Raw genomic sequence first — 12,788 nt, forward strand, 5'->3', positions numbered from 1 at the left:
AGATGTGGGGGGCTAAACCATCCAATATGATTTCTGTTTTTGGACTGTTGAGGTGAAGAGTGTTTTGGGCAATCCAACAGTTTACATCACTGAGACAACTGATGGCAGTGCCAGGCTTCTTGGGTCATTGGGTCTCAAGGGAAGGCATATCTGTGTGTCGTTTGCATAGCAGTGTAAAGAGACATTGTGTCTGAATAATTTGGCGAGGGAGCATATAAATAGGGAATAAAATCGGACCTAAAATTGAGCCCTGCGGCACACCACAGGTGATGTGGGCTGGGGATGACATGTATTCACCTATGGTGACTGCAAAAGTTCTGTCCAGAAGGTAAGAGCACAGCCAGTGGAGTGCAGTGCCCCGGATACCCACCCAAGATTGCAGGCCGTTTATTAAAATGTTGTGGTCTACATGTCAAATGCTACACTAAGGTCTAAAAGAATTAAAATAGGGCTCTCTCCACTGTCGGCCGATAAAACCAAACTTCCTCCTTAAGTAAAATAATAACACAAGCTTCTGTTCCTTCCTCGCTTTACTACCCAGCTGCCAGAGGACAATGTAATTCAGTTAAAAGATGAATGATAGTCATAAAATCAGACATCTTGAAATGCTCCTGAACAAGACACTGACTTCATCTTGTGCTGGTGGACAAATAGCAGCTGGGCACCAGGGGGCGCTCTAATAAAGTTGTGAATTATAATGAATTTATACTGAGTTACAAATAATGTTGTGATTTGTGAGGAATTTACTGACATATTTTTGTATTCTGAATATTTGCACTTTCCATGAGCTGGATTCTGTACAGAACAGGTTTCAATAGATTTATCTTAAATTGTAATTGTTGTTGTGCACAGTTGCACTCTGCTCAGTTTCCTGTTAATCTTGATTTAATTTAGAGTTTTGGGTCCCATAGACAGTTTACCCTGATAGATAGTACAAACAGTAACCGTAGAGTAGTTAGTACCTGTAGGTCAGTGCTGAGGGAAGAAAACACTCAGGATGAAACACAAACTGCTCCTCTTGTTTATTGTTGCACCTGAACATGTGTGTGTGTGTGTGTGTGTGTGTGTGTGTAATTAAAATCAGTGGCATTATTAGCTGGAAAACGCTTGATAAATATCTGATTTAACATGTTAGTTTTTGTAAATAATGACTTTATAAAAAGATAACATTAAAGTCAAATTTATAATCTCAGAAATGATGAGCATTTGTTTTAAATAAAAGAATGTTTAGTGAAAGACTGAGTGGACTTCATTGTAGCTGTGATCCTTCTGTATCTACTGATGATTGATATGTAATAAATCAGTTCTTCAGCAGGATAAAAGTTGTTTTCTTCAGTAAAAACACTCGGTTTGGACAAACCTGAAACTCTGATCAGAACAGAAGATGACATTTGTTCCCACAGGATTTCATCTGCTGATCATCTTTATGGAAATTCAGCAGACAGAAAGAAAATCAAGTAAATCCCCAACACAAACATCATAATACAGCAAATACAAAGACAAGAGTGTGTGTGTGTGTGTGTGTGTGTGGGCTGGGGGGGGGGGGGTAGAAGTTAAACCTAAACCTTTCAGAATTTTTCAGAACAATATTTTAAACATCGGGCCATCACCATGGAAACTAGTGAGGTGTTCAGTCAAGTCACATGGTGCATATTAATCTGTGAAGGTCACCTGCATACACCTGATGACAGTGAACATATGGGATTGAGAGGAGGAAGTGTGACGTTATTGATACACACCAATGGCAAACTACAAAGGAGAAGACACTGGAAACTACTGCAACCTTCATCAATCAGCACAACGAAGCTGAGCAGCAGACTCTTTGCACACTGTTGTATTAATCCCATCCACATTGTCATCATTAACATCATCAGAGTGGCAGAAGAGTCAGCACAGTGCAATCATACGTCTGAGTTTGACTTGTTGCTCCTGCAGCTGGAGATCATCAGGATGTAAACTCAGAGAACTGAAGGCTCTGATGTGGTTTTCTTCACTTCAGCTTGGTGCTGTGTCACATCTCTGCTGGATTTATTTGGTTTGAGAGAGTTTCGAGGGTAACATGAAGTCAGATTTTTTATTTCCAGTGTGTCTGCTTGTTTGAGATGTTGGTCATTCAAACAAGCAAAATGTTAAGGAGTGAAAAGGGTTACTCCATCTCATCAGCTACGATTTTGTCTTGTTAGGCTTCTCAGGGTTCTGCCCTGCTGTTTGTATTGTACCTGATAAATATTCATTTTAAAGGTTTCTTATGTACGACAGAGTCAAAGGAAGCCGCAAAATTCTGAGAGAAAACTATAAAACTATAAATGTATAAGAAGAATCTTGAACAGTCAGACACTGAGTGTGGAAACGCTGATAGAAATGGTGTGTGTTTGAAAACCGATCTGGATGAGGTGAGAGTGTGTTTGTACAGATCAGCATTTATTTACAAATGTTTCCAGACTGATTAATTTGACGAGGTCCACTGCTTTTTTACTTACAGTGACTAAGAGTCAGTCGTATCTACAGCTGTATGACATGAGAATAAAATCAACAAATCATCAGCTGAACCTTTGATGTGTTTCAACATTTTCAGTTGTTGTTGTTGTTCAGGTGAGGCTCCTGATGACATCTGCTGCTCAGGTAAGCTTATTTATTTCACATGACTGAAACTTTCACAGTTTGTTGTTCAGTCTGATTCTGGTTCTGTGGTTTTTAGTATTTTATATTTCATTTTGCATACTTTACTGATCCACAAGTAGGACTGAGGTAAGCAGAGATAAACAGAAGAAAAGTAAGACATGAATTTGTTAAAAACCTTCAGAGAGCAGCACTGATCACGTGTTTCTGAATGTCAGATTCTTTTCACCTCACTCTGACCTGTCCCTTTGGTCTCCATGGTAACAGGTCTAACCCTCTGGCCGTTTCCATGGAGACCGAAGTCAGCCCTCATTCACAAACGGTTTGACATTTGACCCCGTCCACTCAGCCCTGACCCCTCCCCCTCATGTGACATCACAGCTGAGTCTGAAGCTCATTGGCTTAGTTTGACAGGAAACAGAAGGTGAGTGTCTTTCTGCTGATGACTAAAGGAGTCTGCTGCACAGACTTCACATTGAACATCTTAACCCATTCTGAATGTTTAAATACCAAAGTTCATCTGTGTAAAAATATCAGAGAAATATACAAAAAAAGACACAGAAATATAATATTTTCAAATATATGTTATACTTGTACATAGAATATGTAATGTATGTTTAGTATACTGAAACACGTACTACAAATATAATTTACATGTAACAGATTTTTCCTTTGATTTCAAGTTACACTGTAAAAGAATCTGAATAAATAAATAGATAGATAGATAGATGGATAGATATACTTTATTGATCCCAGGCTGGGAAATTACAGTGCAGCAGCAGCAGCAATACACACAATAAGCTATACAAAGTGTTAAAAATAGCAACATACAAAGCAATATAAAAAGTGTACAACAAACAAACAGTGTAATGTTGTGCAAAATACAGTAGAATGCGAGGTGCAGTGAACCGAGTGAGTAAAACATATAAAGTGCGTAGTGACTGTATGTTATGAGCCGAGTTTAGCTGTTATTGAACGTTGTGATGGCGTGTGGCAGGAGAGACTTCCTGCAGCAGCCTGTGGGAGAAGGTGCTCCTCTGTCTGTGTAATCTGCAGTATGTGTCTTAACGGTGTTGTATTACTACACTGTAACTCCACTGTGGTATTGCTACTGTGCAACATTTTACTGCTGTAAATATTTAGGGTAAATAATTTTTATAGCCGATGTAAGGAGTGCAAATATGTAACGTGCAGTATTTATGCAAGATGTGTTTTCATTAAATATAGTGATGTAACACTGTGAAGTATTCACAACACCGTACTGTTAGTGCGGCACCACTGACCTGGGATCTGATTTATCTCAACGATATTAACAACACCGCCCACTGTCTCTGTGTTAGTGACCGCTGATGTTACCATGGCAACTGCAGCTTCCTCTCCCAGCATGCACTAGCAACAGAGCAGCCCGCCCCCCGACCATCACCACCTCAGAGAACGGAAGCAGGTGGAAGTCCAGAAGGGTGGAGCAGCAGACAGACGGACAGCAGCCAGGAGGTAAGAGACTGAAACACACAGCACCTCGCTGTCTGTCTGTCGCTCTCTCTGTCTCCGTCTCTGCTCCGTGTGTCATTGCCGCCCCGCTGTCTGCAGGCTCTCAGGTGGCTGCGGCAGACGCGCGAAGCGGTATCTTTCCGCTTGCTGAACGCGTGTCTTTCCTCTGCGCGCCGCGCCGTTGCTGTCCTTTAGCCTGCAGGCTAATGTAGCGTCAGATCAAACACACAAAGCAGACAGGGCGGCTCACGTCAACGTGCGCTTGCTTGTATGTCAGGGCGGATGACTGACAGGTTATTGTTGCGTTGCTGCATCATCGTCATCATGGAGGACTTCACTTGTTACTGAGCATGCTCATTACTGATGCCTTATGTTCTCCTCCTCCCCTCCACAGCCTTTACTATTATTCCTCCTTTCCTCCTGCTCATCTCCATCTCCTCTTTGTTTCTTCTCCTCCTCCTCCTCCTCCTCTTCTGTAGGAGTAATGATGGATGGATACTCCCCCCTGGGAGGTGGCCCCGCCCCTAAAGCGTCGGACGTGACAGGAGGTTGGTTTGTCTGTGATCACATTTCACTTCAGGTCCATACTGAACTGCTGACTGTTCTTGATATGATGCTTGTCTTCTGTACAGCTGGGTTGAATCACTGACTAAAATAAAGATGGACGACATGACAATTAAAGGGAGACTCAACATGTGCTTTGCCCTCAGTTTGGTTTTAATTAGTTATTTGATTAAAAGGGGCTGAAACGTCATGACTGACAGCTGACTGCTGCTCCTGATTGGCTGAGACATGTGTGTGGGCAGGAACTGGATACATCAGCCCCCCCTCATGATCACAGCTACACAGACTCCGGCTCCAGATGACATCACCAGAGCAAGATGGCAGCACTCGTGTCAGGGACATTTTGGCTTCAGTGGGAGGAAGTGGAGACACATCGGCCATCTTTATTTGTGTCAGTGTGTTGAATGTGTGCGTCAGAACATGTAGCTTTGTCATGTTTGAACTCATGCATCAATAGTTGATTGATTTTGAGGGTATTGATCTTCCAGTGTTGTGATGAAGCTCTCTGACAGGTCGATAAATTCATCAGTAACTAAACTTCCAGCCTTTAATTCTGCGCAGTCCTCACGTCATGAATTGGATGAGTTACACGTTAACTGGTCACAGATCAGATATCCGATTCAATCCATCACACATTCAATCATACACTGATCAGTGTAATCATGTTTAGTTTTTTTGAATGATGACTCCTTTTCCTCCTCCTCCCCGTCTCCCACTGTAACAAAGAAACCTCCTTATTACCATCTTCATCTGCTACTTCTACTCCTCCCATTGTTTCCTTCTCCTCTTTCTCCTCTCTCCTTCTATCCTCTTCTCTCTCCTCCTCCTGTCTCCTCCTCCCACATCAGACTTCTCAAATGGAAGCAGAGCTGAGGAGGAGGAAGGAAATGGAGGTGAGTTGATGAGGAGCAGCTCTGAGGAACTGCCAGAGACGAGGGATGAGAAAGAAAGAAGAGCAAACCACAATGAAGAAAGAGGCAGAGGAGGAGGAGCAGCTAGGAGACGAAGAGAAAGAGAGGACATGGCCACAGACCCCCTGCTCCTCCATCACACCTCCTCCTTTACATCAGGAGCAGAGAGGAGGAGACGAAGAGAGGAAGAGGAAAAGAAAGCTGCAATAAAGAAAAAGGGGGAGCCCCAACTAAGAGTGGATGGAGAGATGGAGGTAGAGAAGAAACAGAGGGGGGCCCTTTGCACCACATCTCATCCTGATGTGGGACAGGAAGAAACAACTGACAAAAACAATGTGACTGAAGAGGACAAGGAGCAGATAACAGAGGAGTGTACAGGAAGAGCTGTGATGTCTGATGAGGAGCAGGAGTCCACAGAGCTCCACCCCCCCTGGAAATCAGTTCAGAGCCTCCTGCAACGGGGAAGCTGGACATGCACAAAGAGAAAACTAACTGTCTCATCCATCAAGCTCCACCCCCCCCTCCAATCCCTGAAGTCCAGGACGTCCCTTTTCAGGGAACAAGTGCTCCCACAGAAAGGAGATGTTTGATTTCCACTGTAGCTCCTCATGCCAGAAGCAAAGCCCCACCCATGGTAACTGTCTTAGTGAAGAAAACAAGCAACTCCTCCTCTTCAAAACAGGCTGCTTCACCCAGGAAAACAAGTGCTCCTCTAGCTAAACATGCTAGTCCAGTTAGAAAATCAAGTGCTCCTCCTCCTCCTCCTCTCAACAAAGGTCTGTCATTCTGAATCTCTTCCTTCTGCACTTCTGCCTTGGTTCATCCTCTTCCTTTTTGTCATGTCTTTGTCTGCACCTCCTCTTCTTTTCGCCTCCTGTTCCTATGCTTTCTTCTTTTGTTTTGAAAGAGACACAGAGTAGACACTCCCTGTTGGCCTCTGCTTCTACTTCCTGTTTGCTCCATCAGTAATAATCAGTAATCTCTGGAGAAATAATCAGATCAGAGCTGACATTTTGCTTTGTGGTTTGATCGTCATTTTGTTCTGAAATATGAAGCAACTCAAAGATGACATAAAGGAGTTCATCACTTCCTCCACTGGTTTCTTCTTCTTTTGTTCAGAAAAAGCAGCTGTGAAGGAAACTACGGAAGAAAATACGAAGGTAAAATAAACCAGCAATACACAACACCTGAGAGAGGATTAGCAGGTGCCATCAGACAGACAGGTGGAGAGAGACAGGCAGGCAGACAGATGTCATAATCATAAGTCATAAACTGAGTGATCCATCACACTTGATTAGAATAAATTTGTAATAACCCCAATAATAATGGGCCATGCAGGCCTGGTACTGGACTATTCAGGTGTTCCTAATGATCAGGGGCCCGTTACAAGAAGGAGGTTCAACAAACTCTGAATTGATTTACTCTGAATTTCCGGTTTCAGAGCAGCTGATCTGAGTTAGTTCATTCAGCTCTGAGCAGGTTGACTCTGAGTTAATCAGCACGACTATAAAAAGCCATCACGAATGGAGCCTCGATACTACGATTCACCATGGCAATGGCCGATGAAAATCAGAGGCCCCCTATTTGTGGTCTGCAGGACTAGTGCAGGAAGTCTTCTGCAGGCACACGCCGGCTATGAGAACATCTTTGGCAGCAGTGAAGGACAGAAAGTTGGCGGGAAAAACTGCTGCTGGAGTCACAGCACAAGTTTAGTTTCATCACTGTTAAAATATCACAGGTGAAAACTGATGAAATGACTGAACCTGAAAGTAATTCTCATACAGGAAAGAACATGGAAGCAGCTAAAAATGAAATATAAAAACATAATTCAGTCAGGTTAGGCTGCAGTGTAAGAGGCTTATGGCTGTACCTCACTGTGATAACATCTGACACGTTAAAGTAAACATCATTCAGCGGTTATTTCAGTGTGCAGCAGCTTCAACACGATGTCCTCTTCTGTCCTGTTTCATTAATTGGAGCTGAGGAAAGTAACGTTTGACTTCTACTCAGCCAACAGAAGCAGGGCAAAGGCCTGGAAAACGGGCAGAGGACCTTCACCTCTGACAGGCACAGGAGATGAGCTGAAACCAAGGAAGAAAAACGGTGCTGCTCAACTAAGGAGTCATCGGGGCGAGACAAACAGTCCAGTGTGCTGAAATGTGACTGAATGAATGAATGAGCGAATGAAGCCGCCGTTAGGCTCGCTAAAGGGGAGGAAACAGACAGAAATTCTGGGTTTACTGAAGAAAATTTGCTCCCGACCAGGTTATGTTCACAGACTAAGTTACCCTGGTATAGTATAAGTTACCTTCCTTCTGAAACGGGTTTGAGTTACCTTCCTCACTGAAACAGTTAAGCCATTTCACGCTTAACTTACTCAGAGTTCTTATTAAACCTACTTTCTGAAACGGGCTCCTGGACACTGAGTGGAGACAACATTAACAATGATAATAATAATGATGTGTGTTTGTTTCAGGCCTCCAGGACAGCAGGAGGCACCAGAGCAGCCAAGATGATCTCAGCCAAGAGTACAGGTTTGACTCTACACCAGTTCAACCAGTGGCAGCATTCCAACCAGTCTGACCCACTTAACCTTCCCCGGTCTGTCTGTCTTTCAGAGTCAGTAGATGGAGTCAGCAGTCCAGGAAGCCGTTCTCCTGCCAGTCGATCCTCCACTCCGAACAGAGACATCAAGAAGGTCTGAACATCCGTCTAACTACCTGCTCAGCTGTCTGTGTGACTGTCTGACTGCTTTCCTGATGGAAGCGGTACAAACAGTTCGTTCGTGTGCTGCTGTTTCACCAGTTCCTGTGTGTTACTGGTTAAACTGGTTCTGATGATACTGTGCTGCAGGTAGCAGTGGTCCGGACCCCCCCCCCAGGTCTCCCAGCTCTGCTCGTGGACGAACCCCCCCCCTCCCCTCCCACCCCATGCCCGACCTCAGCAATGTGAAGTCGAAGGTTGGATCCACTGAGAACCTGAAACACGTACCTGGAGGAGGGAAGGTAACACATGCACCTGAGGACATGTTGTGTTTTCCTGAGCCTCACACCTCTGATCTCAACCACATTCTGACCTGAACCTTACATCCACTTCTGGTTTTAAGGTTCAGAATCTTCCCAAAGGTGACTACTGGAAAAATGTCCTCAGTTTTTTAGGCTGTTCTCACTGCTGACTTCTGATTCTCTGATTGGTCCTCACAAATTCATACATACAAGTTCACAGATTGTTCAGCCATTTGACTGAAGAACAGTTCCAAGTTCAAAAACATCAAGTCAAGACTCAGCCCTACCTGCCTGTCTCTCTTTCTGCAGGTTCAGATTGTTAATAAGAAGTTGGATCTCAGTAACGTCACATCAAAGTGTGGCTCCAAAGACAACATCCACCACAAACCAGGTAACACACACACACACATGCACGCACGCATGCACGCTTACTCACAGGTACAGGCTAGACTCTTCACGTGTTGTCTTTTATATACATACACTGTACTATACTGTAGTATTACATGGTGTGTTGTGTTTGTTACTGTGTTGTGTACTTGTGTGTTGTGTGTCAGGTGGAGGGAAACTGGAGATTAAATCAGACAAGTTGGATTTTAAATCTGTTCAGTCTAAAGTCGGTTCTCTGGAGAACGTCGCTCACGTTCCAGGAGGAGGGAAGAGGAAGGTAGAACATGCTCGCACATCAGCAACACGGTTTCTGATTGGGTTCTAACAGAACCCGCAGAACACAAATAGTTCACTGGTGTAAAGTCACAACCACAGAAGTACTGAGCGAGTAGTAAGTACTTGTGGCCTCCTCTGTTGCCGTGTGTTTAAGTACTTTACCTTACTGCTTTTACTCATCAGTAGTCATGTACACACATGGTTACATGTGGGTGTTTCATATTGAATGACTTCCTGTCCATTTGTGGGCCAGGTGACACGTGTGACTTCCTTCCTGTTTTTAATTTTGTACGGCAGCAGTTCTGTTGCTCCACAGGAAAGTGGTTCCACCAGCAGATGGCGCCACTCGCTCACATGAGCTGATGGAAGGATCTGCAGAGTCAAGATCCAGATGTTGTTTTTACCTCAGCATATAAAGTACTGAGGGAAGCTTATGTTACACATTAACTATATTTATATTGGGATTTAATAATGTTGACAAAAACTTTAAGTTTAAATATGTTTATACATTTTATTTTACATACCACAGCTGTTTATTTGACGTATTTCATGAGACAGTATGTTATGAATTAAATCCATCACCTCTATGTTCATATACTGTGTTTCTATATTATAGCTAACCATACACATACACATAATACTGTATTTATATTTCAAAAGTAACTCTACTCATATATTTTGTACTGTATACTTTGTACTGTACTGCATTTGTACTGTACCGTTTGTGTGACCACAGTTCTGATGGTGTGTCAGCAGATCGAGAGTCAGAAAGTGAGCTTCAGAGAGAACGCCAAAGCTCGAACTGACCACGGTGCTGACATCATCACCCAGCCTCAATCCTCCCCTGGTCGCCTTAGCAACACTTCCTCCCCAGGAAGCCTTAATGCTGCTGAAGCTCCGCCCCTCGATAGCCTGGCCGACCAGGTGAAAGATTTACCTGTTCAGAAGTCGTTTCTCTGTTCTGTGCCCCCTCGTATCCTCACTCCTCCATCCTCTGACTCAGAATTCGATCTCAGGTGACTGGCTGGAGGAGTTAAGAGTGAGGATGCAGGTGTATATATCATACTGTGTTCTGTAGGTTCTCTTAGTTCTATAAAAGATTCTGCTCCTCATTGCTTGAGTCACTCTTCGTTAGACACGGTTCTAACTGCATTCTTTAATGACATTTCACCCTGATATCACGTGTGTCGCATGATGCCATATTGTGAAGTGAACATGGAAGTTGTGATGAACAGCTTGAATCCAGGCTGTAAACTGGACAGGTGATGCTGTCACAACACTCGCCATATTTAATTGGCTCAGAGGAGATATGTGTGTCTCTCTCTGTTAAGTTGCTGTTGTCTCCACACCTTCCTTGTGTCTCCTCCTCATCTCAGGTGGGAGGGACTAAGACATGAAGGAAGGAAGCAAGGAAAGGAATTGAGAATATACAGAGGAGAATCACAGACGTTAACAATCACTTTCCTCTTCCTGCCAGGTGACTGCCTCCCTTGCCAAACAGGGCCTGTAATTGGTCAGCCCACCCCCTCCACGTATCAAGGAACCTGATGGAAGACAAAACAGATCCCCATCTGTCTTTTTCCTCAAGACCTTCACCTGATATCACACAAACAAGATTGGAGAGATTTTATGGAGTTAAAGTCTGAGCTTCTGAACGCAACTCTTCCAGATTTATGTCCAGATTATCAGCCAATGACAGTCAGGTGAGAGAATTTAGGTATTCAGTCAACACACAAAGGAACGCTCAGATGGTTCAAACCCTCCTGTTCTCTGGTCTTTTATTTGTGTGTCCAGTACAGGCTGCCTTAGCTGAGCTTAGCGTGAAGCATGGAAAACATCGAACTACTTGTCTGACTCCATGAAAGGAGTGAATGATATGTTAAGGTTGTCGGAGGAGGACTGTTTAGTGTTTCCCCTGCTTCCAGTCTTCATGCTAAGCTAGGCTGGACACTTCTCGGTACGGGACAATAACTTTAGGGCCTTCAGTTGGTTCCAGGACTACTTGATGTGGGCTTAGGGGTGCTTAAAGAGAAACTAAACCCCTCAGTCAATTTAAATAGATATTTAGAAGGTCCAGATCTTGACATTTTAGTGGAAAGTATTTAAATTTTCTGTTTTGTGTTGTTTTTTTAATTTCATGGATAGCTGAAGTTGAGTCACAACTCTTGGGTTTAGTCACTCTTTCAATAATAATTTCAGGAGTCCTTGAGGAGGTGATTTGAACATTGAGGAGTTCCAGGTGGGGCTGCCTGATATAAATACTTGATCACAATAGAAATGTTTAATCATTAAAATTTTTTATTATACTATTAAATAACCTTTAAACAAACTGTAGAAACAAAACTTCTTTTACACTCAACAGAAACAATGACTGAATACAACATAATAAATATCGACTGACAAAGGCAAGTATAAATAAAAAGTTGTAATAAAAAGTTCTCATGGTCAGAGAGAAGGTTTGAGAAGACCTTCCGGAGCTCACAAAGTGCTTGGAAAAGTTTAGTGGTTCCAGGAGTGAAACTGGAAAACAGGCGACATGCTAATTTATGCTGATACCTGGCTGGGTTGGTGTGTACAAATCTTAAAATCCCTCCAATCACACAAATTCTCTCTCTTTGATGTCACATCCCTCAGCTAATCATCATCATCATTTCTTCTGTGTTTCTGAACACTGACGTGCTGTTGCCCCCCCCCGTCCCAATCCCAGCGATCATTAAAAATCCCAGAATGCTGTTTGATACTCGGTGCCAAACTGGACTGTTTCTCTCCCTGCTTGTGGCTGTTTAAGTGCTTTGTACCAATAAACTTTCTCTTGGATCTGAATTGTTTCAGCTGTTTGTTGAAAATACAGTTACAGAGTGGTCACTTGTGTCTGCAAACATCTTCACAAACTATAAATATTATTAGCTATCTGTCATCGTCTATGAGTGTCACTCAGTGATGATGCTGCAGAAATGTTTCTTCTTTGTGTTTATTGTCACAATTAGAAACTTCTGGGAGTCATGACATCAGCACAAACAAAACAAACAGCCCAAACTTTAGGGTCCTTTTAAACGTCCTCCTAATCAAGCCATTCCCTCCGGTTTCAAACCGACCGGAGACTACAACGAAGTGCAGACTGTACTGCACCTCAGCCTGATGATGACAATCATCAGGTGAGAACTGACTTCAGATCTGCTCCATGTGGAGGTAAACAGCCATTTAAACAGAGACACATCAACATTAAGTGCAGCTTCAAGTGCAGTTAAATTGTGCTGAGCAGAACTGTTAACACTACAAAACTCCAGAGAGCAAAGTCAGACTTCAGTCTGAATATCTCCAATTAAATAGAAAATGTCATCGATCTGACATCTCACATCACAGGACGGCCACGTTTCCCATCATGCACTGGGCTCTAAAACCTGCAGAATTGAGGCAGACAAAATCTACCCAGCATACATTCAGCAGACTTGATTCATCTTATCATGTGATCATGCCTTCACTCATCTGGCCCAATAACTGCAGACTTGCTCTGACTTGGTTGTTGATAACAGGA

General features: G+C 43.2%; 1 protein-coding gene across 1 annotated transcript; it reads left to right on the top strand.

Annotated features, from left to right (window-relative positions):
- Positions 1-3,696: 3,696 nt before the first annotated feature.
- maptb (microtubule-associated protein tau b) lies at positions 3,697-12,076 on the top strand. Its single transcript, XM_046414502.1, is given in 11 exon segments — positions 3,697-4,113; positions 4,590-4,658; positions 6,705-6,745; positions 8,062-8,119; positions 8,204-8,283; positions 8,439-8,456; positions 8,459-8,590; positions 8,900-8,981; positions 9,145-9,254; positions 10,010-10,177; positions 10,731-12,076. Coding segments are annotated over 11 exon segments (936 nt in total). The 5' UTR covers positions 3,697-3,968; the 3' UTR covers positions 10,764-12,076.
- Positions 12,077-12,788: the final 712 nt, after the last annotated feature.

The sequence above is a fragment of the Scatophagus argus genome, chromosome 16, assembly GCF_020382885.2.
Source record: "Scatophagus argus isolate fScaArg1 chromosome 16, fScaArg1.pri, whole genome shotgun sequence".
Classification (NCBI taxonomy): Eukaryota; Metazoa; Chordata; class Actinopteri; family Scatophagidae; genus Scatophagus; species Scatophagus argus.